Source organism: Protomyctophum bolini (assembly GCF_963924005.1).
Source record: "Protomyctophum bolini genome assembly, chromosome: 18".
Lineage (NCBI taxonomy): Eukaryota > Metazoa > Chordata > Actinopteri > Myctophiformes > Myctophidae > Protomyctophum > Protomyctophum bolini.
In genome coordinates, this window is record NC_137879.1 from 14,046,739 (window position 1) to 14,074,252 (window position 27,514).

The 27,514-nt window shown below is 43.6% G+C and overlaps 2 protein-coding genes across 5 annotated transcripts in view; both read right to left on the reverse strand.

Annotated features, from left to right (window-relative positions):
• Positions 1–2,182: 2,182 nt before the first annotated feature.
• habp2 (hyaluronan binding protein 2) lies at positions 2,183–11,945 on the reverse strand (the record flags this gene model as incomplete). The annotated part of the gene is made up of 12 exons (XM_080789991.1): positions 2,183–2,341; positions 3,063–3,208; positions 4,683–4,820; positions 5,483–5,625; positions 6,131–6,377; positions 6,755–6,846; positions 7,599–7,770; positions 8,242–8,358; positions 8,538–8,654; positions 10,030–10,140; positions 11,178–11,247; positions 11,883–11,945. The coding sequence occupies 12 exons, from the start codon at positions 11,943–11,945 to the stop codon at positions 2,183–2,185; spliced, it is 1,575 nt and encodes a 524-aa protein (XP_080646117.1).
• A 1,008-nt stretch (positions 11,946–12,953) lies between these two features.
• dnmbp (dynamin binding protein) overlaps positions 12,954–27,514 on the reverse strand; it is an 81,671-nt gene continuing 67,110 nt past the window's right edge. For 3 of the 4 annotated variants that reach the window (XM_080789749.1, XM_080789747.1, XM_080789750.1), the window contains 12 exons: positions 25,024–25,123; positions 24,119–24,266; positions 22,213–22,230; positions 20,789–20,988; positions 20,166–20,296; positions 19,552–19,656; positions 19,302–19,430; positions 18,716–19,051; positions 17,790–17,990; positions 16,557–16,755; positions 15,574–16,283; positions 12,954–14,640 (listed from right to left, as the gene is read on the reverse strand). In XM_080789749.1, coding sequence (XP_080645875.1) covers positions 14,455–14,640; positions 15,574–16,283; positions 16,557–16,755; positions 17,790–17,990; positions 18,716–19,051; positions 19,302–19,430; positions 19,552–19,656; positions 20,166–20,296; positions 20,789–20,988; positions 22,213–22,230; positions 24,119–24,266; positions 25,024–25,123 — 2,463 coding nt within the window. In that variant the 3' untranslated portion in view covers positions 12,954–14,454. The remainder of the gene's footprint in view (positions 14,641–15,573; positions 16,284–16,556; positions 16,756–17,789; positions 17,991–18,715; positions 19,052–19,301; positions 19,431–19,551; positions 19,657–20,165; positions 20,297–20,788; positions 20,989–22,212; positions 22,231–24,118; positions 24,267–25,023; positions 25,124–27,514) is intronic. The other variant, XM_080789748.1, reaches the window with a different exon arrangement.

The following is a 27,514-nucleotide window of genomic DNA, read 5'->3' on the forward strand; positions in this document are numbered from 1 at the left end:
ATATCCTCTTTAATAAAACTGCGGGTGCTACCCCCATCTAATAGGCACCTACTTGGATTTGCGTTGGTGCGTCTATCCAAAATGGTAGCTGACTAGCTGTCTGCAGTAATACGTACGATATGGGCTATAGCCCATGGTCCAAAATGATGAGAAACGAGGATAACTTTTTTTTTCAAAATTTCAAAAAACATGGGCTATAACCCATCGTTTTTGTAAAATTGCGGAATTGCGGAAATTGCGGAAATTGCGGAAATAGTAATTGCGGAAATGGAAATTGCGGAAATTGCGGAAATGGAAATTGCGGAAATGGTAATTGCGAAATTGCGGAAATGGAAATTCCGGAAATGGTAATTGCGGGAATTTCGGAAATGGAAATTGCGGAAATTGCGGAATTGCGGAAATGGGAATTGCGGAAATTGCGGAATTGCAGAAACGGAAATTGCGGTAATTGCGGAAATTGCGGAAATGGAAATTGCGGAAATTGCGAAATTGCGGATTTTTTTTTCATTTTTTCATTTTTTTCAAATCCTCAAAAATGATGAAAAACGGCGCGCTATAGTATGCCGTATGGGGCCTATTATTGTCAGAGTTGTTGCTATACTAACTGCATCTGCAACACTGTGATCAACATCAGCCTGTCTGTCGTTGCCGTGGTCGGCGCGTCTATCATGCGCTGTATATTGACTGGCTGTTTGATTGCAATCTGTTTTGTGGTGTCTGCGCCCGCACTCTTCACAGTGAATGCCCTGCGTTCTACAATTACGCGCGACATGCCTGCTACCCAGACATACAAAATCATAGAAGAGCTCAACTTTGATTTTTTAAATATTTCTCAAACGAGCCTTCACTTTCCTCCCCTCTATCACATGGAACTATTTTTTGGGCTGGGCGTAGTGATATGGACACGATCAATTGGCAATTAAAGGTTGGATTATAGTGTTTTAGGACTCGTGTATGGATTTCTGTAACCTGCAGGGGGAGCTATAATACCAACATTCCAAGAAGCAGGGCTGAGGGGAAAATTTGTAAAACAGCTTTATAAATAAATACAAATAAATGCTGAACCCTCCTTACTGCTGGGTGGACAATCTATCAGAGCAATCTAGTCCATTGAGTACTAAATTACTGAATCTATTCATGGGGATATTAATCACACCTATCTAAAAGAGTTTCTCTGATTCTGATTTGCATGTCATATCATATGGACTATATGCTAATGATTTTTTCCTTCATGTAGAAATAAATGATTGTAATTACACACGCAACTTTGCTTTATCATTCAGGATACATCACTGAGGATACGTCCCAGGTGCATCCATGCGATGTATTTTTGTTCTAGTGTAATAACAAGTTACGGTACATTAAATCTTTTTTTAAATCTCGTTTACCCTGGCTCCACTCTATTCGGTATGCCATTACAGGTGAACATTTTTAAGGAAATACTACAACAGTCGTCAAATCTATTTTATTCATATAGTGCCATATTTCAACAGAACAGACATTATGTCATGGCTCTTTACAACACTTTAATTTACACCCAACAATTCCTGAGGAGCACACAACATGTCGATGTTGGCAAGGAAAAGCTCTAAGAAATGCATTAGGGGGGCAATGTAGTACCTCTAGTAACATTGGCAGCATACTCAGTCACAGATTATCCCTAATTACTTCTAGGCTAGTCTTTGTGTAGACATACTGTATAACATGTACTAACCATTTCCAGTCTTATCTTCATATCATGCTCATTATAAGATGATACCAGATGATACTCACTCTGTGGACACTGGACAGTTAAACCTGCCTACCAGTGACATCATCGATGGAGTGAGCTAATAGAATATTGTTAGGCACATTTTGAAACCAGCTACAGTCTACCTCTGCGACGCAGAGTAGACGGAAATAGCATTCCATATTGGGCATTAGTGAAGAAAGAAAAAGAAAAAGTGAAAAAGAAGTTTAAAGTGGAAGGTCTTTCTTGGTGTGTTCGTGAGTCACGCACATGAGCATGTATACACACACATGCGCACACACACACACACACACACACACACACACACACACACACACACACACACACACACACACACACACACACACACACACACACACACACACACACACACACACACACACACACACACACACACACACACACACACACACACACACACACACGGTGTCTCTAAGTGATGATTTTGGCAGCAATCCAGTCCACATATTTGTGAACATTGGCGTAGACGCCAGGCTTGTACTTCTCGCCACAGCCCTTGCCCCAGCTCACCACGCCACTCACATAGTGAGTTCCATCACGCTCACACACCAGGGGACCTCCCGAATCACCCTGTAAAGACAAAGAAAGAGTCAGTATAGGGCCATTTAGGGGTCATTATCGGAGATGAGTACAGCCTAAACTCCAACACTCCTTGAATGGCTTTTCTCGTTCCTCAGCTGTCCTCGATCATTTATCCTGTTGTTTACTAATGGCACACAAAGGGCCCCATCTTACCCCTTATGCCTAAACGCTTTTGGCATTTTCTTTTACTATTTTGAAAACGATAGTTAAAATAGCTGAACTTTAAGCTCACAACATGTCGATGAACGGCTATTTTCACTATTTTCAGATAGTGAAAATAGCTTAGGGCAAGATAGGGCCCTAATACTCTGACCTTACGCCGGTTGAGGCAATACATTGACATTTTCATGTAAACACCGTCATCTGGTTTTGACAAAGTCAGGGTAAAGTCTTAATCAATACAGAATCAGCTTTATTGTCACATCAAAATGTGATTTTGTAACATGCCACTTGGTCCCAGTTGTATTCTTAGATTCTCTGCAAAATATATCTAAAATATATGCCTTTGAAGAGGTGTTGGTGAGTGCAGAAAATCATACAGATTAACTTAATAAGAGCTCAGTCCTTGGAATCACAATCAACTATGGCACAATGGTGCACACACGCACGCACACGCGCACACACACACACACACACACACACACACACACACACACTCATGCGTGCACACGCACGCACGCACGCACACGCACGCACTCACGCACAGTACCTGGCAGGAGTCCACTTTGCCTCCCATGTATCCGGCACAGAACATGGAGTCATCCAGAGTGTTTCCATAGACGTGAGGAGCCATGCAGCGGTTCTGGCCGATGAGGAAGACACGGGCGCTCAGCAGCTGACTGCTACCGTATTCCTCTGAGGGACACCAGCACAACGGTGTTAATTCTGACTGCAAAGTTATGAATAACACACCTTTTAGTTTTAGATCTATAGTATTTAGTCGTCTGAAATTGTTTAGTCTCAGTCTAGTCTTAGTCGAAAAACCTTAGTCTTTTAGTCTTAGACAAAATGAACACTGTAGAAGACACAAAGAACACACATATATATTTTTGCTCTTTTACTTCACTGGGGCAGTAGTTCTCATTTTCGCACATCAAAGTATCCCCCATCTGAAAAGGTTTCGTGCCAGGGGCGGCACGCGCAATATTTGTTCAAATAATTAAAAGAGTATCACTGTTTTTTTCCCCTGCACAGATACAAACAGCTGACTGATGTGTTGGACGTGAATGAACTGCTGACATTCCTATATTTGTGTTGCTGTGGGAGTGACAGGTGCACTCTGGACTTTGGTAAACAGAGGAATAACCTCCTGTCCATGCTGCGGATTGACTGACCGCTTGTGGATTGTTTGCACACAAGATTTTTATGAAACGTACTGATTTTGTTGACCCCATGACATTTCCTCAAGCCTCACCCTTACGCCAAAAGGAACTTTGCACCTTTTTTAATGGTATTTTCTACCATGCGAGTCTGCCTGTTCACATCGTCTGTTTAATTTAAATGCAGACTTGTGCTCCTAGAACGGTCAAAGGAGTGAAAACAAACACGCCTACAGGTTTGAAATAAAAATAGGTCACCTTTCCGCTTTGCTCCAACTCATTCTGGCTGGTCTGTGCCAAAATAAAACCCAGCTCTGAAAGACGCATCAACGAGTTTTGACGCATGTGAATTGTGAACCCACCTGTGTGGCTGCAGCCGTTGTAAACAATGGGTGCATTTCATGATACAAGCGCCTGATGCTTTCAGTCAGTGTGTCAGGGCTTTACAGATGTTGGTTGGATCAGACCACTTTGGGCATTGGGCATATCAGTGGCGGACATTTTCTGGTTCCATTGATCCAGACTAATTTTTCCCATAGAGATTCCCAGAAAAATATTGATATAAATTATTTTAAGCCCAGAATCACTCCGGGACCCTTTTTTCACAGAATCAAATGTTTTATGGTCATGATTCACCAGGATCCTGCATGGCTTGATTCTAGGCTTAAAATCAATAGTTTTTTAAATCTCTATGGGAAAACATTACGGGGTCTGGATCAATGGAACCAGAAAATGGCCGCCACTGCTATGCTCTATAGCTAGCGCCTTTGGCTTTCAGACTCTTTGTCTTGTTTTCAATATTATGATTATCATTAACCAAACACCACAGCTTGTTTGAGTGGTAACATGTGAGCGTCAGTCAGTGGTAATAATATTACTGTACATATTATGTACAGTAGTTGGATTCCCCATGGTGGTAATATGTTGTTGGATTACATACGAGTTTTAGTAGTAATATGTTGTTGGATTACATACGAGTTTTAGTAGTAATATGACGTTGGATTACATACGAGTTTCAGTAGCTCCCCATCCAGAGATGACACACTCCTTTCCATCAGAGAACTGCTGGTTGGGCAGACAGGCTGTCTTCACAAAGCGACTCTCCTTGGCACAGTATGGCTTGCCTGTGACTTTGAGCTGCAGTAAGGCTGAGAAGACACCGTCGACACATTAATGAAGTTATTCCTATTACAGTACAATATGTGATAGTAAGTATACTAGATACTATTATCTGGATATTGCTAATTAATTACAATACTAATACTACTATTCCTTTCATTTATCAACCATTTAAGCCATACATACTTTGTTGTACAATGAAAAGCAAAAATATCTGGTATATAAGGCCACAACCATGTCGTGGCACGTTGTGAGCTTGTGGAGTATTATGTTTGTGTATTTTGGTTAAATCTTTGCTTGTTTTTGACATTCTTCAATTGGCTTTTCATAGTCTTAAAATAGTCCAGAATTGCAGTAGACCACTTTCAATTAATAAGAAGTTAATACATTGAAGCACTACAAGCTTGTAGATCTGCTATTTTTGAAAATTCTTCTTTCACAGCGAAGATTTTTAATTCAAATCTTTGCTTCTGGGAGGTCCCTGAAACAACATATTTTGAGATGGGGTCTGCGGCCAATTACATATATTCTTTGGGGTCCTTGACATGAAATAGTTTGAGAACAACTGATATAGAAACATAGGCTTTTCAGAAAACTGCCATGATTGGGAAGACATTTGTAGAATCTGGTCTCAGTCCTATAGGGTTAAAATGTGAGTACTTGTGAGTACACTTCCAGCAGTGGAGCTCACCGATGTCATTGTGCAGCGCGCTGGGCGTCTCCCTGTAGTCCTCGTGAACGATGACTCTCTGAACGGCGACCACCTGCTCGTTCTCCTCGCGTTTCTCCAGGTCCAAGCCCCCCATCACCACCTGCATGTCCACCCCCGGCTTACTGGAAGAACAAGCTATAGCCGTCAATCAACAGTGGTTTTCCTGCCCTTTTCATATCAAGGTCCATTATTTATTTTGGCATTTCGAGCCACCATTTGAAGAGATGTAGCCTCTCAGACCCAAGACTTTGAATAGTGTGTTGTCGTTGGATAATATTTTGTCCACAATTCCATGCCACAATAACAACTTGCAGTAGGCCTAATCCTTTGTTTTAAGAAAAAATATATAAGGTTTTCTTCATTTCCTGACAAAAGTAATATTTTTTATTTCCTGAAAAGTGGTATAGATATAGACCGATTCACAGAGGGTTGCCTGGGTGCGGCCATTACTGAGGTGTACCATTAGGCGCAGCAGCACTGATTAGCTACACCTGGCCTACGGAGCACCTGCTCCATGGATTACACCTCAGTAATGGCCGTGCCCAGGGCACCCCTCTGTGAATCGGTCTATAGGCCTATCTGCGTACACACTCATGGACAGATGAGTGAGTGTTTGCCTAGCCTTACATGCAGTGAGCGGCAGTGAGCACCCAGCAGGACTCGATGAGGATCCCTCCACACAGGTGGTGGAAGTCAGCGGCGGAAGCGTCGGGCCGGTACTGCAGGGACACCTGCCACGGGTGAGCCCCGGCCAGGGGCTTCCTGCCCCCGAAGATCCTGCCCGTGCGCACCGTCTGGGGCCGGCCGCACTGGGAGAACTGGCCCGCGAGGACGTCCGGCTTGGCCGGGGTTGGAGGCGGCTCCGTGGCTGGAGCTGGACGGGATGGGGAGTGAAAGAGGTAGCATGAGCGCAGGGCTCTGTGTGTGTGTGTGTGTGTGTGTGTGTGTGTGTGTGTGTGTGTGTGTGTGTGTGTGTGTGTGTGTGTGTGAGAATCAGTGTGATTAACAGTAAGTACATTTTATTTATAGCAGAAAGTACATACAGTGAGATTAAAAAGGAAAGCTTAGAACAATAAAGGCCTGTGCAATTGATCTCAAACAGGACAATAACACATTTGTTTTTTATAACATATCTGCAAAATAATGCAATAAAATGTGTGTGTGTGTGTGTGTGTGTGTGTGTGTGTGTGTGTGTGTGTGTGTGTGTGTGTGTGTGTGTGTGTGTGTGTGTGTGTGCCCGTGTGCGTGTACCTGCAGAGCATTTCCTGACTGTACAGAAGTCCCACTTCAGAGTGCCCTTCCTGTCTATGAAGCACCAGGGTCTGCTCTCTCCATCCGGGTTCCTGAAAGCAGTTATTCTCAAACGGGTTAATTTCTCAGACCCTCAGTTTTATACGCATTAGGCCTGACTACGTAATTAAGTAAGTTAACAACTAAACTGAGTGTCAATTCAATTATAATAACTGATAAGCACTCAAAACGCATTACAATGTTTCATTCATTCATACATTGGCAGGTGGGGGTCATACCTATGTTCCCTCAGCCCTATGTTCCCTCAGAAGGAGCATTGGTCCGAGGTGCGCTGGGGGTCGGGAGAGGGTGGGTGGTTAGGTTTAGGTGTCTGCCCCGGGGGAGGTTAGGGTTAGGGTGAGGGTTTGAGGTAGGTTGTCGATCGGACCAATGGACCGTCGGCATATTGACGCGGACCCGAGGGAACATAGGGCTGAGGGAACATAGGTACGGTCCCGGGAGGTGAAGGGGCGAACAGTCAACGCCAGCGTCCCACATTCACACACCAATGGTGGCACGCTACCATGTGAGGCACCGGCCAACTCATTGGAGGCAATGTGGGCTTCAGTGTCTTGCCCAAGTACACTTCGACATGTGGACAGGAGGAACCGGGATTCGAACCGTCGACCCATTTAACCCTGCGAATGGACCATTACGGGTCTATTTTACACTCTCGAACTTCTCCTCAGTGTTAGTAGAAGGCTCTGTACGTAGTTGTTGTACTCCAGAAGGAGTACACTCTCTGAGGATTTCACTGTAACACATACTGTACACAAACCTATAATGAATCAATTGGCCCCATCACCTGCAGTAGTTGTGTGGTCCGATGCCGGTGTCGCCCTGGTATTCGGTGAGCATATCGCTTCCCGTCATGGTGATTGCGTGGGAGTTCCAGTCCAGACACTCTTCTCCCCCGTCTGTCACGCTCACCTTACCTCTGTACGACTCTCCGTCTCCCTCAGAACAGTCATTAGGCCCTGGAAACATGCAAAATTAATGCAAGGATTTGTATAATCATTAGTGAAGGTGGAGCTCACCGATGTCATTGTGCAGCGCGCTGGGTGTGGCCGTGTAGTCCTCGTGAACGATTATCATTTGAGGGTGTGATTTCTGATTTTCCCTAACCCTAGAGCACAACTCATGGGGCGCATGAACCATTCGAACTAAGCAGAGTCAAAATGCTGTTTTCACTCTCTCTTTCTTTCTTTCTTTTCTTTTCTTTTCTTTTTTCTTCTTCACTCTCCTTTTCTTCTTTGTTTATTTTTAATTCTCCCCTTTCTTTTCAGCATTTTATTTTCTTTCTTTTTTACAGGTGGGTATTGATCATATGCAGTTTGCTGATGTTGAGAAAGATGAGACTACAGTCCTTAACAAAGACTCGAATCGAGTGTATCTTGGAATGAGGTATCTACCGCTCAAACAAATGATGGCTGTAACAATGTATTTACCAATTTCGCAGTACTTCCCGCTGAATCCATTTGGACAGTCACAGCTGTAGAATGGCCGTGAGCGACCCTTTGTACAAGCACCTCCATTTTCACATGGGTTGGGTTTGCACGGGGACACTGTAAACATAGAACATCAATCAATCAATCAATCACTGTTTCAGTGGGTGTATGAGCATTTATCTTATCCTCATCGTCTCTCTGTAGGTTTTGCATTTCCATTTACTATCACCAGGAGTATACAAATGTGAAGTTAACTTATCATGCATAATGATTAAGAAATGTGGTTCAAAACGTACCTTTCTTGCAGTCGGGCTGTTGGTAGGGGACTTTGCACTTGCACTCATGGTATGGAGGAACAGCTGTTGCCACACAGTGTCCGTGGCCACATTTCACATTCTTGCAACCATCTTTCACTGCAGAACAATATACAGTCGTCAGATTTCAGATTTCAGATTTTTATTGACGCCCCTTGAGATGCAGCATCTCATTTTCAAGAGGGACCCATAAAAAACAAAATACAGAAAAGCATACTGTACACAAATACACAAAATATGCAGTACACAGATACAAACAGATACATATATACACAAATAGCTTGCTCACCATCTTCCACCTACACCACCAACCACCACAATACACAGTGTAGATAAGGTCACAGCGCAAATATTTCAGGGTCATAAAAGGTTAGGTCAGTCAGTATGGAACACATATACAGTCAGTATGGAACACATACTGTATACAGGCAGTATGGAACACACATACTGTTCAGTATAGAGAACAGTTGGTACAGTTGAATGGAAGTTTACAATCAACTTCATATGTTAGGCCATTATAATTATTAAGCAATTACAATATGATGGAAAAGTGAAATTCAGTGTTTAATAGAAATTGCTATTACAGTATGTCTATATCATATATATTTCATTACGTGTTTGTTATGCTGTCCCATGGTAACGCTTCACTGCCCTGACTGGTTGCCTTTTCTACAGCCAGGTTGTCAGTTAAGCCCTTAATTGCCCGGAATGTCTGTCTTTGATTGAGCCGAGGAGCCATTGATCAGGCAGATTGTTGAGATACTGTAATGACTGAATCAGACCATCCCAACCATTTTACTAAACTCCATCTCGCTCTGCCAAAGAGAGGATATTATTAATTATTGTCAGGCTGTGTCTGTGTACTTTGTCATGAGACCACTGAATCACAAGGGCTGTGAAAGCCTCTATTGACTATTGGAGATGGGCTGAGAGAGAGAAAGCCTTGCGAGGAAAAGACTGCCTGCTCCAATAATTGTTTGTTCAACTCCTACGATGTGCATTCACCTTCTGCATGGACAGATTTATAGCTGTATAACTGGAACCCAATGGACCCTTACAGGTAACTATGAGAGTGTACACATGGGACCGTTTATTTTGTACACTCTCAAGAGTTATGGGTTCGAACGAACTGGGTACGATATTAAAACGTATAATAATAACGTACCGTATGCTATAATAAAGCAGTGGTTCCCAAACTTTTCAGGTCGAGACCCAAAAGAGAGATTAGACGTTTGCCCGTGACCCAAACTAGTGAAAATAGCAGATCTACAAGCGCGCATAGCTCGGCAATTTTCACTACTTCTTAATTTAGATATATTCATGGGATTTATTAGATTTGTTTGTTCGTTTTAAAATGTATACATTTATTTTACTTTTGGAATCTTTTGAAATCACACAGTGTACAGCAGCAGGACTTGCATGGCCTTGCATACGTCAAAGAGTGTAGGAGATGAAACAAAAGGAGTTGTCGTACCTTTCTGACACTTCTTGCCAGTGAAGCGCTCAGGACACATGCACACGAAGCCTCCGTCAGCAGTGGTGTCACAGCTGGCGCCGTTCTGACACGGGTTTGGATCACACGCATCTGATAATGGTCAACGCACAACTGTCACCGACCGATCCACACAGACTTATACGCACCAGTGGTGGAAAAAGCACTAAAATGTTTTGCTTAAGTAAAAGTATCAATGCTGCCATGTAGAAATGCTCCTCTGTTACAAGTAAAAGTATGCAATTCAAAATTGACTTCAAAAGTCAAAACGTATTGACAGTATTTATTGGCATCAAAATGTACTTACAGTACCAAAAGCTAAAAGTACTCTTTAAATCTCATCAGTTTTCAAATGTATACAAACCTTTTGAAAATAGCAGCTCTACAAGCTACTCACAATGTTTAGAATGTGCATATAGGGCTGAAGGAGTTTGTGTGTATGGTAATAATAATCAAAATCTACAAAGTAACTAGTAGCTAAAGTTTTCAAATAAGTGTAGTGGAGTAGGCTAAAAGTATAATATTTGCCTCTGAGATGTAGTGGAGTGGAAGTAAAAGCACCTAAACATTTTCCTAAAGGGAAAATTACCTGAGTAAATGTAATTTACACCACTGCTTATAGGCTCAAGATTATAATTTGTTTTACAAAAATTAAAATTAAAAGTTAGATATGGGGTCATTTTCATGCAAATATTATTTTTATTCATAAAAGAAAAGTGTGCATACATAAAAAATAGTTTGTGCATTCGTTAAAAGATTTTACGGATGCACACATTATTTTTTACAAATACAAATATTCCAGAATTGACTTGCACTCATGGTATGGTGTAACAGTTATCTGACTTACTTGTTGTGAAGGAGTCTATAAGGTCATACACCCAGTCAAAAGTCTCGTCTTCCGCTCCTTCTTCTGGCCCAACCTCGTAATCATAATATTCATAATCTGTCGGCCGGGGGAAACAATTACAACGTTACCTCTTTCTGTACAAATAAAGAAGTTTCAATTTTAGGAGAGAAATGCAACTTAAAAGCGCTCTTACCACCTGGCCCCGGCCCAGCGTCGGCTGAATAATCATAAGCTGTCAGCGGGGGAAACAAAAACAACAACAACAACACACCGTTACCTTTACCTTCTATAAGGTCATACAGCCAGTCATCATAAGTAGTCTCTTCTTCTGGCACAACCTGGTAACCCCCTTTCTGTACAAATAATGGATAAAGCAGTTTAAATTTAGGAGAGAAATGCAACTTACCACCTGCGTCGGCTGTTTCATCAATGACCTACAACAGCAAGGTTCATCAGAAGGAAAAATGTATTAACCAATTATTAAAACCTGCAAATGCATTCAAAATCAGTCGTTCTCAAACTTTTCCGTATGGCCGCGGACCCCCATCTGAAAATGTTTTGTGCCAGGGCCCCCCAGAAGAGTTAAAATCGAAAAAGCTTGTAAATATGCTATTTTTTAATAGCCAACACTAAAATTACACCGATGCTTGTCTGGTTTCATTGGGTTAAAGTGGCACTTGAACAGACAGTGGTTGCATGTTTGAAACTACACAACTGCATGGATATGTTGTTGCGCAAAGAAACCCAGTAGGTCAACGATACAGCTCAGAGCAATCGCACCATAGATCAAACTTAAAAGATGAGCCTCACAACCCATTTTTACATGAATGAATTAGTTGAATTATTTCTATGGCCACATGAGGTGTCAATCTAAAAGTCAATTAACTTATTTGATGTGTTGGCTGTGACTAGCAACTGCTCTATGTAAAGGCCCCAAATGTAAAACTAATGCAATATAACATTTAGGTATTTATTGGCCGTTACTCACATGAATGCCGTGTCCCAGGGCTGAGAGAACACACAGGCTCATCAGGGTCAGAGAGAAACCCATGCTGTTGCCGACGATGCCACTGACCAGTCCAGAAGTAAATCTGTTCATTGGGACTCTGTCACCTTAAATACTCACTTTGGAAAGCACACAAATCCACCTACCTGTTAATCAGCTACCAAGCATTGATTTACCACAGGAGACTCCACTCAAGAGATTTCAACTTAAACAAAAATAAAAGAAAGAAAAAAAAGGGGGAAAAATATGCACTCTACTTATGGTTAGGTCCATAGGACAACAACTTAACAGAGGGAGCCAAAGGTCAAGTATTGAGGTTTTAAATGTTTCTACAATCAATACATGCTGATGATCTAATTCGTTTGTTTGCTGTGGGTTTCCCAATGCGCCAGAGATTTGCTTTGCAAGCGTAACAGACAGACGCATGACATAAGACACATTCACGACAACTGGAAATGTTTTGTATTATGAAAAATATTGTACTGTAATTCAGTGCTCCTATTTAATTGTGCTTTATTATTGGGTACGCAATGCAATCAATCTGAATGGTGAAGTCCGAAATGGTTACAGAAAAGTGTTGTTAGAATGCAGTCTCAGCATTCTACACAGGTGACGTCATCAATAGTGTTCCATCATCAGCAGTCATCAATGTCAGTGTTTCACAAAACAGCGGCCCGGGGCCCATTTGTGGGTCACGGACACATTTTCATGGGTCGCAGTAAATATCCCCTTTTTTGAGTGGTGCAACCACTCCAAGGAACAGCAATGTTCCTATGTCCCAACCTATGTCCCTATGTTTAGAGTACCAACAGGGGGCGCTGTTGCACAGCTCACTTCAGACTGGTCTGAGTTTTGTTTCCTACATTCAACAGATTTCTAAATAATTTCATGAATAAATAGAAAATCATAACATTATTATTTAAATCATTATTATTTTCACTAGGGAGATAGGGAGAACATTTCTCTCTTTGGTCTCAGGCTAAAATGTTTGGGAACCAAGCGATCTACAAACAAAACATGAAAATATCACAGACGTCCATTTGCACCTCTCAGCCGTTTTGTTTTATTTCAAATGAAAACAGTGATCACTTTTACACTGGAGTGCATCAATACATTCTCAATATACAGCATTGTTTTATATATCATGTCAAGTGAGGAGAGGGAGGAGAGATCAATTCTGCATTAAGATACATACCTGTTTTTCTTTCTTATCTTTTTACCTCCTCTCAAAGAGCATATCAGGGTCATCACCCTGTTGGTTTCACCCAGCTGATAGTGACTGTGTTAAACGTCCAAAAGGAGTGTTACTGAACAACACAGATTAAGTCCTCTCTCTGCCATTCTGGAATTGTTCAGGATACGTTTTGCATCATGGACTTGGAATAATTCTGGACTTGGAAAAGCATTTCATAAAAAGACTAGTGTCCTTCTCGGGCACATAACTTGAATTCTGCACAAACATTTCGAACGAGACGGCCTATACTCGTGCTATTGAAGAAGGCCGTCTTGCCCCAAACATCGCGGTCAGTTCAGATGATCATTGAGAGTGCTGTTCTGGACCTCCGTTTTATTTCCATACATGCCACGCATTAGCTTTAAACCTTTATGCCTTTCCAAGCTCGACTGGCTTTTCACAGCTCCGCATTCGCTCAAAAACCTCCACAGCCACGGATCGTCTTTTAGTGCCTTGCGTGTGGGCGTGCGCTGTAAACTTATCTCAACGTACATTCTGGATTAGTGCTGCTGCAACAACCGCATGCCACAGCCATGTTCTCCACACACCCAGTGCACGCCATCGGATGTACTGTGTAGATCTTCAAATGTCCGAACCCCCCCCCCCCCCCCCCCCCGCCCCAAAAAAAGCATTCGCATTTCCATTGCAAACCTCCAACGTGCGATCTCCCAATACTGTTCTGTTGACGCACTCGTCCAGAGTCTATGCGGAATGAATACCTAGGGAGCGGGTATGCTACGATAATACAGTATTATAAGGAAAACAGTATATCATTATAAAGGTCCCAGCAAGTAAAAAATAAAATAAAAAAAGGGTCTATAAATATAGGCGTATAACACCGGCTTCCAGAGTAGCAAGCCGGTAAGTTCCTCTCACTAGCAAAAATCCCACAACAGATCCAAAATGAGTGGCCAGGTGTCCGTCCGGCTGCTTTCTCTGCTCGTTCCATGTTTGCCGGGAGACTCCATGTTTACTCCTGCAGTAATGTCCGTTCCTACAGTTCTCTGCCTCTTTTCCACCGGGGTGGAACCGCTTCAGGTATTTTCCCCCACCTAATATCGAACCAGTTCAGAGTGTTTCCACTGAAAATGAATTGGTTCAGAACCCTAAAAGTTGGTTCAAAACTGGAACCAAAAAAATGGCCACTGCGGTTCCGTGAAAGCACCAAGGTTCCAAGAATCTAGAACGGAACCAGTTCTAGAACAAAGTTCTTTTGGTGTAAAAGGGGCCATAAAGGACAGGGACTCTCTGTCTGTGTTGTCTGTCTGTCTGTCTGACTGACTGAAGGCAGTGGTGGTGCTGTCCTCCACCCACGTTAGCTCATGTGTATTCAGACTTGCGGATGTAGTTGGAGGGGACGTAGCCCCGCTGGCCCTCCGTCTCGCCGAGCCACCACTCGCCGTTGCCGTTCATGTCCTGGAACTCCAGGATGCGGACGCGTTGATTGGCCGAGATGGTCAGCTCGTTGGGACAGCGGGCGGTGAAGGAGTAGAGAGCGTAGTAGATCTGGAAGAGAAAGACGGCACCAGTTTTACAAAGTGTTTCAAATTGTCAGCCAAACGAGGTATCGGCAAATAAGTGATATTACACTACCTATAAATATGTTCTTGAGGTAACTGTTTATCCCCCAAAATCACAAAGGCTAATTTGACCTTTGGGATACACAAATAAGTCAGTGTTTCCAAAAACATAGTTACTGCACTTTGGCTTTGTAGGGCAGTATAGTAGGCGGCAGGCCCAGTACCTTTTAATCAGCTTACAGAGCTGATCAATGATCAGACTTTGTAATCTAGTCACGTGGTTTAGTAGCATAATTATGTATTGTATTGGCGAGATGTTCATGATTGGATGGCCCCTAAGCTAATGGGAGACTAGCACTATATGGCCAATGGGATATATCTGGCAGAAGTCCTTGACGGATGATTTCCTCCATGAACGTGCTGCAGTTCCACTTTTCGCCAGTAGGTAGTGGCAGCTTCAACGTTGGATAGCCTTACTGGGGGCTTGGATTTCACCCTTCTGCTGGGACACTAAGCCCCACGGCCCATGGGACACTAAGCCCCACGGCCAATGGGACACTAAGCCCCACGGCCAATGGGACACTAAGCCCGCTCTCCTCTCCTCCGTTCTCTCAGTGCTCCATGACTAGAGACTACAGAAAGCCCAACTAAGGTACAATATACAAGAGAATGGAATATAATGACTTGTCATTTCTTGTTTCTCTCTACACCAAATCTACAGTATTTGCCAAAAAACAGCTGATCTACAAGCTTACATTCCAACATGTTGCGATATTGTCGTTTATTTCCACCAAATATTTGCCTATTGTGACGTGCCCAGAAAAGGTTCACTCTAGGGTTGAAGTGGTTAAACATAATGCACAAACACTATGTTCTTAGACGACACAAAGCGAACAGTTTACGGGACCAACTATCTCACCTGGTGTCCATCTGTGTCACTGTCTTCCGGCTCCGGCTCCACGTATTCGTCGGGAGGGTAACGAGACTTCCTGCGACCGCCGCCACCGGCGTCGTCCTCTCCTCCGTTCCGTCGACGAAGTGAACCGAAGCCCTTGTCCGTTTGGACGCCATGCCTCAGCGAGCCGTCAGCGTCTCTCAGCGACGAACAAGAGTCCGTCTCCGACGTGTCCGATATCTCCCTGTGGCCTCTCGCGCGACTTGCGTCGTGCGGCGCGTCCCTGCGACCGTCCGAGTGCCAGCGCCTGCCGTCCACTGTGTCTCTGTGATTGGAGGAGGCGGTGGTGCGGTGGTGGTGGGGATGCGCGTGCTCCGAAACCTCCCGGTGATTAGGATGGTGATTAGGAGGATTCCGAGGCGAGGAGTTCACCGAGGAGGAGCTGTGATTGGTGGAGGAGGCCGGGGCGGGAGCGTCCCTGTGGTGGCTCTTGTGGGAGGGGCGAGGGGACGAGTGGCTCTCGGGCTGCGGTGGCTGAGCCGCCGTGGAGAAGCTGACGGTGGCCGTCTCCTGGTTGAAGGTTAGAGTGCTGTTGCTGTTCTGGCGCGAGAACACGGGCGACGAGCCGCCGTAGCCAGACTCGTTGGACGACTGGCTCTCGATGGACACGTCCGAGTGGCTCCGGCGAGGGTTGTAGGGCTTGAGGAAGGAGCTGTACACGAAGCCCTTGGTCGCTGCAGGAGGACAAAAAGGGAAAACGATTAGAGCAGTGGTTCTCAAACATGTTTGGCTTGTGGATGTGCTATTTTCACTAGTTTGGGGTCCCAGGCAAATGTTTAATCTCTCTTTTGGGTCTTGAGCTAAAACGTTATTTTTTCTGTGTATAATTTATTTGTCAAGAGTGTTTTGTCTCTGTACTTTGGGGCTCCATAGTGGCGCTCATCATCTCCCATAGAGCAGCTCAGTGACATAGCATCATCTCCCATGGAGCAGCTCAGTGAGCGTACCTCCGTTATCGATGAGCCAGCGGTTGTGGCTGCCCATGGGGTCCTGCTGCTTGATGACTCCCACCATGTCGCCCTCCTGCACCGACACGTCCAGGTCCTGCGCCGCGTTGAAGTTCCTCTCCGCCTGGAACAGCTTGTCGGGGCTGAAGCGCGCCAGGAGCCCCGCGCGCTGCGCGTCCGTCTGCAGACTGGCGTTGGGCTGAAGGCAGGACAAAAAAGACATGAATGAGGTTGGGCTGACAAAGGAATGGGCTCTATGCAGTGTTATTAATGATACTAATTAAGGCTCTGTTCCATTCTGGTCAAACAGAGTCAGGGTGCTGCTATTGTGCACGTTTGCTCACTGGAAACACTCTGCTACACCAGTGGGTCTCAAAGTGTCCTTGAGTCGGTTCCAAATGGCCACGTACAGGTGTGCAACTCCCTTACGGGTCCATTTGGTTCCATTTGTACACTCTCAGAGTTGTGGGGGTGCTTGAAATGAAAAGGGCTTGAGAGCTATTATCGCTATTTCACCGTCTACCGTTTATGAGATTGAGATTTTGCGTCACATTTACTATGAAAACCTGCATCTCTCCCGTCCGTCAGTTACTGTAGTTAGTCACCCACGCCTCCATATATGGTCATGTCACGTGACATCACGCCTCCATATGGTCACGCCTTGTGACATCACGCCTCATGACACATCACGCCACCATATATGGCCGTCTCCATATATGAAAATCACGACACCGACCTCATCTAACCCTGGATAACCATACATGGAGAAAACTGGATCATCACCTAGATCTCCATATGTATATGGAGCCGGCCAGCACCTCTACACCTTACCTTAGATCTCCATATATGGAGCTGACCTGTTCTGACATTCCATATGTTGATCCTACCCCACCCTTCTCGCTTCTCGCCATCAGGGCGTCTTACTGGTTTTAGTACATTAGTAAACCTTTTCATAAACACTTTGTTTAGTTTAGTCTTTTTAAAATCATCATATGTGTTTAGTAAATGATGGTCCCATTAATTTTAAAATGAATGATAAAGTGGTAGGGTATGTTTCCAGTGTTTCTACTGGTTCTACTGAGTGAAGACACGCCCTCGCTGCATTTGCAGCCAATAGCATTAGCATCCGGTTGCATTTCTAGACCGGATGTAGAAAGATGGCGGATTTGAAATCCACTTTGTCCAGTTTGTTTTGTTATACAGTCGACGGGTCCACACTCCACACACACTCACAGTTCCTTGCACGCTCTTCTTGGAGGTCTGTTTCTCCATGGTCTTCTTGTCGAAGGGTTTCCGCGGGGCGGGTTTCTCCGTGGCGGGAGAGGGCAGGCTCTCGGGACAGAAGCTGAAGCTCTGCAGGAGCTGCAGGACGCGGCCGTACTCCTCCTGGAACAGAGACACCAGGTTGCCCTCCGTGTTGCCGCTCGCAGCGAACTGGAGACACAGGGAGAGAGAGAGAGAGAGAGAGACATTCATTAGCCCATTTAGACCCGAGTTATTCACTTTGAAAGAATATATATTCAAAGATTTGTGCCACATTTTTACGATTTTTTAAAAATAGGAGACCTATGAGCTTGTAGATCTGCTATTTTTCAATAGCTAAATTATAACATAATGTTTAAAACACCAAAAGGGGTTCCCGCCCAAAATGGGTTAGGCATGCAGTGATATTACGTACGTATATAAAAACATGTATCGCGATCCAAGGATTTGAGATTTGTGTAAAAAGTGCTTGTCATTTGCTTGCTAGTTGCTACACAGTATTGAAAAGAGGATAGTACTTGGCTTATCTATACCTCAGGAATGAAACGAGGGTAAGTTGTTAAAAAACAGGATTTGAGATTTGTGGAGAGAAATGATTCAAAAGTTTCATGTCATTTGCTACAGTATTGAAAACAAACAAAAGAAAAAGAAGAAAATACTGGATTTGTGTAAGAGAAATAATTTAAAAATGATTTTTCGGTAATTTGTCTTATCTGGAAAATAAATTTGTGTTCAAAAAATTGTGAAAAATCATATCATGAACCTAATATCGTGATTCGAATCGTATCGTGTTAATGTATCCTCATCATCCGCGTTGTAAACTTGCAGATCTGCTATTTTCACACAGGCCACAGGCTGAAAACGTGGGAACCACTAAATGCTAAATGCTACGCTACCTGCATCAGGGGCTGCAGCTCGCCCAGCGTCCTCTTCATGAAGTCCTTCTGGGACGTGGCGAAGGCGCGCACGCAGCCCGTCAGCAGCTCCTCGGCCGCCGTGTGGAACTTGGGCAGCTCGTCCAGCAGCTGTGCGTTCAGGGCCTCGTAGTTGTTGCGCGCGGCCGTCAGCTCGTCCTGCACGCGGCGGTCCTTCCCGCGCAGCTCGGCGCGCTCCTTGCAGCTGTCGTAGTCCAGCAGCTTGTCGAAGCGCTTCTGGATCAGCTTGTGGGGGCCGGCGAACATGAGCAGGAGCTGCGAGAGAGGCTCGATGACCAGCGTCTCCGTGCGCTCCTTCTGCTCAGGAGGAGGAGGAAGAGATGAGAGTTATCCCATTAAAAACCGGGAAGGCACCATTTTTTGTGTGCGTCATGATTTTTTCCCAAAAAAATAGTAGATCTACTGTATAAGTTCATGATTCATATATTATTAAAGCAAACATTTTGAACTCAAGTCTTTGCTTCTGGAACAAAAACCTTTTGAGATGGGGGTCCGTGGCCAAATACATATTGAGTACCAATATTACCAGAATTAAAGAAAGTCGTACAAATTGTGTGAACTGCTTGTCGCTGATGGATCGGTGGGCTCTCTGGAAGCGCTCCGGGTCGAAGGGGCTTCGCTCTGAGTAGATGTCACAGAAACTGATGGCAGCCAGCACCTTCACTGATGCAGACTCCTGCACAAGAACACATCACAATGATGAGAAATAAGTGTGATGTGTGTGTGTGTGTGTGTGTGTGTGTGTGTGTGTGTGTGTGGTGTTGTTTGTAGCCAGGTACATAGAAATGTGTTCCTACCCTGATGTGTTGCAGGTACATAGAAATGTCCCTGATGAATGACTTGATCAGTCTTTCTTGCAGCCGGAACCTCTTCTCAGTTTCATCAAATGCCTCGTCTTTGATCTGAGGATAAAAAAAAGAAAGAAAGAAAAATAGCGAGAAAGAGAAAATGATCAGAGAAAGTACTCACTATGCAGAATGTCCCATTTGAAGTTTTCTAATGTGTACACATTATTTTTGAAAATAGTAGATCTACAAGCTCACAATCTGTTGCATCGCGACCCATTGTGAGCTTGTAGATCTGCTATTTTCAAAGGGCCAAAATGTGTATAGGGCTGAAGTGTCCAATGTATGTTTTTTAATAATAATCAAAATATACAAAGCAACTAGTAACTAAAGAGTTTGTAGTGGAGTAGAAGTCAAAGTATTGGAAATAGCAAATACTAAAGTAAAGTACAAATGCCTACGTACAAGTACAGTACGTAGGAAAACGTTTTACTTTACACCACTACAAAAAGCTGAAACGAAAACGTCAAGAGGCCAAAAGTTGTACCTGAGGTGAGATTCCGGTCAGGTGTTTGTTCTTACCTGAGGTGAGATTCCGGTCAGGTGTTTGAGGTGTTTGTTCTTACCTGAGGGGAGATTCCGGTCAGGTGTTTGAGGTGGCTGCTGACGCGGTTGGACTTCTTGATGATGGAGTGCATGCTCAGCTTGGAGATCTTCTCTATCAGTGTGTCCTCGTCTCCTTTCCTGTACTTCACCACTGCGGACAGTAGAGGGAGATCATGAGTCAGAGAGAGTTTAAGGCAAAGGCGCAAGAAAGACCCATTTCTTCACTCTTGCCTTTTGGTTGATTTTTAATTCTGTTATTCATGTCCTCACTGTGTTGGACAATTCACAGCCTTTTTATGCTTTTGGTTCTCTTTGCTTTATTGTTAAATTATTTGTACTTTTTTCTGTAAAGCACTTGTGCTTTATTCTGTCTCTGTAAAACCATTTGAGCTGCATTTAATGTCATGAAAGGTGCTATACAAATAAAGTGTATTCCTCGTATTATTGTTATTATTATTAAAACTCTTTATAGGCAGAGCAGAGGTCTGCCACCCGAGCGCAAGAGAGAGCTTAGGTTAGTTGTGAAGTTTGGGGCTCCCTACAGGGTTTTAAACTATGGACTTTGGGATCTGGGCCAGTTTGTCATTACATGTTGTTTGAGTTGGGGGGGAGGGGTGGGGGTTATGTCGCAGTGAGGGCGTACCCAGGTCCTTCCGACGCTTGAACTCGTTGATGTTGACGTTGATCTCCTTGACGGCCTTCAGGGCCAGCGTGAGCTGGGGCCGGTCGTGGTGGCCCTCCGGAGTGGCCCCCAGGAGCTCCATCATCAGCAGGGGGTAGCGCATCACCCTCTGCACCGGCTTGATCAGGAACGAACCCAGGTTGATGTAGTTGGTCTTCCCCCTGGAGGGAGGGGAGAGAGAGAGAGAGAGAGAGAGAGAGAGAGAGAGAGAGAGAGAGAGAGAGAGAGAGAGAGAGAAGCAGGTGTTACATTTAGGGAAAAGCAACAGAGAGCGTGAAAGAAGACAAACAGATTGAGAGAAAGACAGGAAAATAAGAGCTTGAAAGGCACCAGAAAGGCACCAGTTGGAAAGCCAGTTGGGCTGCCGACTATTGATTACTCTACCGAGTACCTGGATAATTATTTTCTTTCATAATTATGTTGACAAATGTATTTTTTTTTAACAATCGACTAAATCAATTAGTCTGTTTAAGCTTTTAAGCCCCCAAATCAATTATATGTATTAAATTAACATTTTTTATTTATTTATATATAATCGATTAAACTGACTAGTTCAATTAACTGTTGCACCAGATAATGGCAACAGCTTTTCATGGTACCAACTCAGCTCCTCTCTCTACAGGCTTGTGGTACCGTGTAGTTCATGTTCCAGTGCAGATAAAAGCCCTTCATTTTAACATCCCAACACAAACAGTTTCTGGTCACATTTTAGGCAAGAAATCGGACATGGATTTCACAAAATAATTGATTTGCTTAGTTTTAATGCAATCTGGAGGGCAAAGCAGCTCAAACAGCATGAAACCAATGATTGATCTGATTGAAACTGGACAATTTGAATTTGATTTAATCTTAGATTTAATAATCGTTAAAGGACTGTTCAGGTAGTAATAACTACTACAGTGAACTTTTAGGTATTAAACGTTACAAGAAAAGTATTATAGTTTACTGCAGCGTTGCTCTTGCTGCATAGCTCCACTAGATGGCATTAGGAACAACCTTTTCCTCCACCCACAGTAATAATGGACCTGGTTTGAAGGGAGTTTGGTTGATAATCAGGCCCCATCATCATCACCATCACACATGCACAAGTGCAGACACAAAAACCACCCACATTTATTACAGCAGAGACTGGCGTCCAGATCAGCCCAGGGAGTGCAGGGCACAGAGAAATAGAACCAGTGGCGGCTGCCTCGCTGGCAGTCACTCACTCTCCCACATAAATGTTAGCTTATTATAACAGAAAGTAAACACACACACACACACACACACACACACATGCGTTGCGCACACATAATTTTGGCAGGGTTAGTGAGCCATAGCATGCGGTCGTGCCGTGCGACTTTCAAGCAGGAAAACCCACGGCGTCAGTCCTCAAGGAAACTTACCACTCTCGGTACACAGCCCTGTGTAAAGGAAGGAAACAGAGGATAAAGAAAACACAAACAGACGTTATAACTTAAGCCTTTGTGTGACCCGACTGTTCACCGTTCATCATCACAAAGAACTTTCTGTGCCTCAAACGATAAAAACACTGTTTGACTCGGACATAAAAAAACCCTAAGTAATGATTTAAACTTGTACCAGAAAATTCTATCCTCACTTGCATGAACCACTTATAAGCCCTGTATACGTCATCGTACGGCAAATAGTGGAAAAATACGAGATCTACAAGCTCACAACTCATCGCAATAAGATGGGTCGTGAGCTTGTAGAGCTGCTATTCTTGTCACTTTCTGCTTAAGGTCTGGACATTTTCAAAATGTTTGAAAACTTTCACCTACAAGGACATGGCCCAAAATAGGCAGGCCAGGCTGAAAGTGGTTCAAAGGACAATTGTGGTCTGGGGGAGCTTTGTGTTAAAGATACTGTATATTGCCCATACACAAACACCCCTCAGGCGGGACATCAACTAAAGCCAAAAGAATGTGGTGAGACCTCCGTGGAGTTAATAAAACTCTGTGGTTAACGGGGACCACTGTGGTTTCATTTTGTGAGCAATATCTAGGAAATGATCAGCAGTAGAATCTGGAATGTCTTTGTCTTACTAAGCGGGCTTGAACACCACACATCTCATGTACATTTACACGACAAAGACATGAAAACGAGTTCAAAAGATTAAGGGGAAACTCGATGACTATAATCAACTCCACGGCGACGAGAGGTGTGTTCCGTTAGCTAAGTCGGTGTGACTAAGGTCTTTTGTCTGCAGTTTTGTTCTTATAGAACCAGAACTCGTTTGTCACCTTCCTGTTTACCAAAGCGTTGTGTTTATCTTCAAACAAAATGCTGGAGGACTGTATTTTACGTCCCACTAGATGACAAAACACCAACCCTAAGGTTCAACGTGCCTCAAGTCACTCTCAGTTGAGACAGAGACAGTGAAACCAAACGGGTTCGACCGGGTAGAGCACATTCTTTGGCTGCCACACATTACATCAACACCAATTGACAGGCAACCATGACCAAGTGTCACTGTGGTGTGTGTGTGTGTGTGTGTGTGTGTGTGTGTGTGTGTGTGTGTGTGTGTGTGTGTGTGTGTGTGTTTGTGTGTGTGTGATGCAATTTGAAGGGAGAAGTTACATACTAGTAACTGGTATAGCGTCTGTTAAATTGTCCACTTCAGTCAGAAAAGTACAATACTTTTAGAATATGCATAGAAATGTAGCAAGTGTACTTTGTTCTAATAAACAAATGTGAGCAGTTAAGGATTTACGACCATCCACGGTCATCAAATTATTGCCTTAGGATTGCAACAAAAAATGTCCATGAATTCAAGGCTTCGTGGGGTGTGTAATTGATAGAAAATAAGTCATGTTTTGGGTGAATTACTTCATTTAAGTTACTTCAACAGTAGCCAGGTGTGTTCTACCTGGGGTCAAACCTCAGAGCTTTACAGTTAAGGGCTAGTCTCTCTAACCTCCTGCCATTCAATAGAAAACCACTCCACAACTGCCCGCTTATCATTTAAACACAAGTCCAAAGTTTACCACCCACACACTTCACAAAAAGTGAAGAAGTATGTATCACAAGTGAACACGTTTCAACCATGTCTCCTAAAACTAAAAACTAAAATGGGGAAACCTAAAGCATGTCATTCCAGTTAATGTTTAACCTCACAAAACCGTGTAAACACTTTTCTGTTAGAAAACGCCGTTCATTAATTATTATCATGCTTTTAAACACTTCACACACGCATGCCGTGTCTCGCCGACTGACTCGTTAAGTGGCCGACGTCTTTTCCAACTCGCACTCGGTTCAGAGCCACGTTCTCGCTCTAGTCCGTTAAGTCACCTGAGTTTCTCCAGACACTCCAGGACGTGGCGTTGGATGCTGTCGTCCTTCTCGTACGTTTCCAGGAGGGAGATGGCGTCGTCGTGATTCTGACAGTAGATGCGGTACACCTCCTCCAGCTCCGACTTGAAGTCCAGGAACACCTTGCCTGAGGAGGACGGAAAGAAAAGAGAGATGTTGACCCATTTTAAATGCAGTTAAAACCACTGTATGTAAGTGGTGCTGAACACTCAATATTCTCTCCTGGGGGGGGGTCACTGGCACAAAACATTATCAGGTGGGAGTCCATGGCCAAATTCATAGTTTGAGAACTACTGAATTAAAAGGCATTTGTAGAAATAGACTGGTGTCCGGCTGTTGAGCACAGAGTCGGTAACGATGGAAGTTGGAGATCCATTCCCACCCTGCTATGCGATAGCCGTTGTAACGGTGTCAGAGTACCTGTTCCATATAGATATAGATAGATGGGCCTGAGGTCTTATCTCTTAACCCATTAAGGCCTGAATTCTACCAGAGACCAGATTCTACAAAATGTCTTCTAAATCCTGACAGGTTTCTGAACAACGTATCAGTGGTGCTCAAACTTATTCATGTCAAGGACCCAACAGAACATTCATAATTTGGCCGTATACCCCCATCTGAATTTTTTTTATTCCAGGGACCTCCTCAGAAGCACATTTTGGAGTTAAAAACGTTTGCTGTGTATATTAAAACATTTGCACACATGACATTTGCACAATTAAAAAAATAGCAGATCTACAAACTCGTAGTGTGGCACTCGGTGCCGCGCTATGAGCTTGTAGATCTGCTATTTTTCAACAGCTAAAGCATAATAGTGGTTAAAAGCTAAGGTGACACACAGATGTGTTCCAGAAGGGGTTAAATGAAGAGGGGGATGGGGTTACCAATAGAGTCTGTGTCCTCCAGGGTCCTGTAGAGACGTTGGGAAAGGTCGATGACAGAGCTGAGGTTTCCAAACAGACCTTCAAAATCCACGTTCTGCACCTTTAAGACAGAGACTAGTGTTAGACATTACTGCATTCACAACCCTCAAGGCATTCTCATTTTAGTCGTCATTAAAACAAATAAAACACAATTTTGGAAAGAGGAACAAATATTTGGGCACGGTGGTTTGTCGCACAGAAGTGTCATAAAGATATTTTAATGAGTCAAGATTTTACATTTGCAATAATGTGTTGGTTTGGTAACCTCAGCATGGTTAACCACAGTCCAGACCTATACAGCACCTTTCCAAAGAATTTGAATATCATGGAAAAGTTGGTTTATTTCCATAATTCCATTCAAAAAGATTAACTTTCATAGATTATAGATTCAGTGCACACAACGTAAATTATTCCAAGCATTTATTTGTTTATCTTTACACAATTTTGGCTTCCAGCTCATGAAACCCACTAAAACAGAATTTCAACAAAAAAAAAAGAATACTGTGAAGAAATCACCATTTACTCCTCAGTTTTTGCAGAGCATGAATGCTTTAATCTGAATTCCACATTAAGAAATTAGGATCACATCAAATCAATCAAAATATGGTACTTTCAAAACAGTAATGTCAATCTTCAATACTTGGTTGGGAATCCCTTAATTCCCTTTGCCTTCATCACTGCCTCGATACGCTGTGGCATTGAGGCGATCAGCCTGTGGCATTGCCCCCCGGGAGTTATGGAAGCCCAGGTTTCCTTGGTGCTTGCTATCAGCTCTTCTTTGTTTTTGGGTCTGGTGTCCCTCATTTTCCTCTTGACAATACCCCATAGATTCTCAATGGGGTTTAGGTCCGGCGAGTTGGCTGGCCAGTCATGGCCTGTGATGGCATCAAACCAGGTTGTGGTGCTCCTGGCGGTATGGGCAGGGGGCCAGGTGCTTCTGGCGGTATGGGCAGGGGCCGGGTCAAACCATGTTGTGGTGCTTCTGGCGGGACGGGCAGGTGCCGGGCGGTCTTGCTGATACAGATCCTCAGCAGAAGGATTCATGAAGTCCTCTAAAACATTCTGGTAGACTGTTGCGGTGACCTTGGATTTAAGAAAGCAGAGTTTACCAACACCTGCTCTGGACATTGCACTCCACATCATGACTGATATTTCACACTGGACATCACGCAGCTTGGATTCTGTTCCTCACCAGTCTTCCTCAAAACCCTTGGACCTTGATTCCCAAACGAAATGCACACTTTATAGTACTTTCATCGGAAAAGAGGACCCGGCCCCTGCCAATACCGTCGGAAGCACCACGACCTGGTTTGATGCCCATGCCATCACAGGCATTGACTGGCCTGCCAACTTGCCGGACCTAAACCCCATTGAGCATATATGGGGTATTGTCAAGAGGAAAATGAGGGGCACCAGACCCAGAAACAAAGAAGAGCTGATAGCAAGCACCAAGGAAACCTGGGCTTCCATAACTCCCGGGGGGCAATGCCACAGCGTATCGAGGCAGTGATGAAGGCAAAGGGATTCCCAACCAAGTATTGAAGATTGACATTTCTGTTTTTTTCTGTCCATTTTGATTGATTTGATGTGATCCTAATTTCTTAATGTGGCATTCAGATTAAAACATTCATGCTCTGAGGAGTAAATGGTGATTTCTTCACAGTATTCTCATTTTTTAAAATTCTGTTTTGTGTAAAGATAAATAAAATAAAAATACTTAAAATAATTTACGTTGTGTGCACTTAATCTATAATCTATGAAAGTTAAACTTTTTGAATGGAATTATGGAAATAAACCAACTTTTCCATGATATTCAAATATTTTGGAAAGGTGCTGTATACTTCTTCACACGAACGAATACCGTAAAAAATAAAACTCTAAGCTCACAACATATTAAAATAATAATTATCTAAACATTGGCCTGTAATGACATGGCCAAAATAATGACGTCAGGGTTACTGTGGTTAGTAAAACAGACTGGGAAAATGTGTTAAACTTTGCCACTTTGCCAAAAGACCCATTGGCATCAACTTGAAGGATCTCAGACATGGTCGTCTTTAAGTAAAACACTTTATTATTCCAAAGCTTTTAATTCAGTTTGAGTTTTCATTTATGTGTTGTGTTTCATGAGCTGCTATATTATTTATCTATGTTTTCATTTTCTCATTTATGATTCTCTCGGTTTAATGAGTTTCTTGTACTCTTGATTAATGTCTCTTTGGCATTTTCTGTAAAGCACTTTGGTCAACTTTGTTGTGGTTAAATGGGCTCTATAAATAATGCTATCAATGGCTATCAAGTCAGAGCCACTCAGAGGGCAAAGGGTCACTGTGGCGCAGACCCTCCCATCCCATCGTTCTCAAACCTTTCAGGTTGAGAGACCCAAAAGAGAGATTAGACGTTTGGTGGCAGAATCAGAAGGTCGAGCGGTTCAGGCACCTAGACTGGCCTC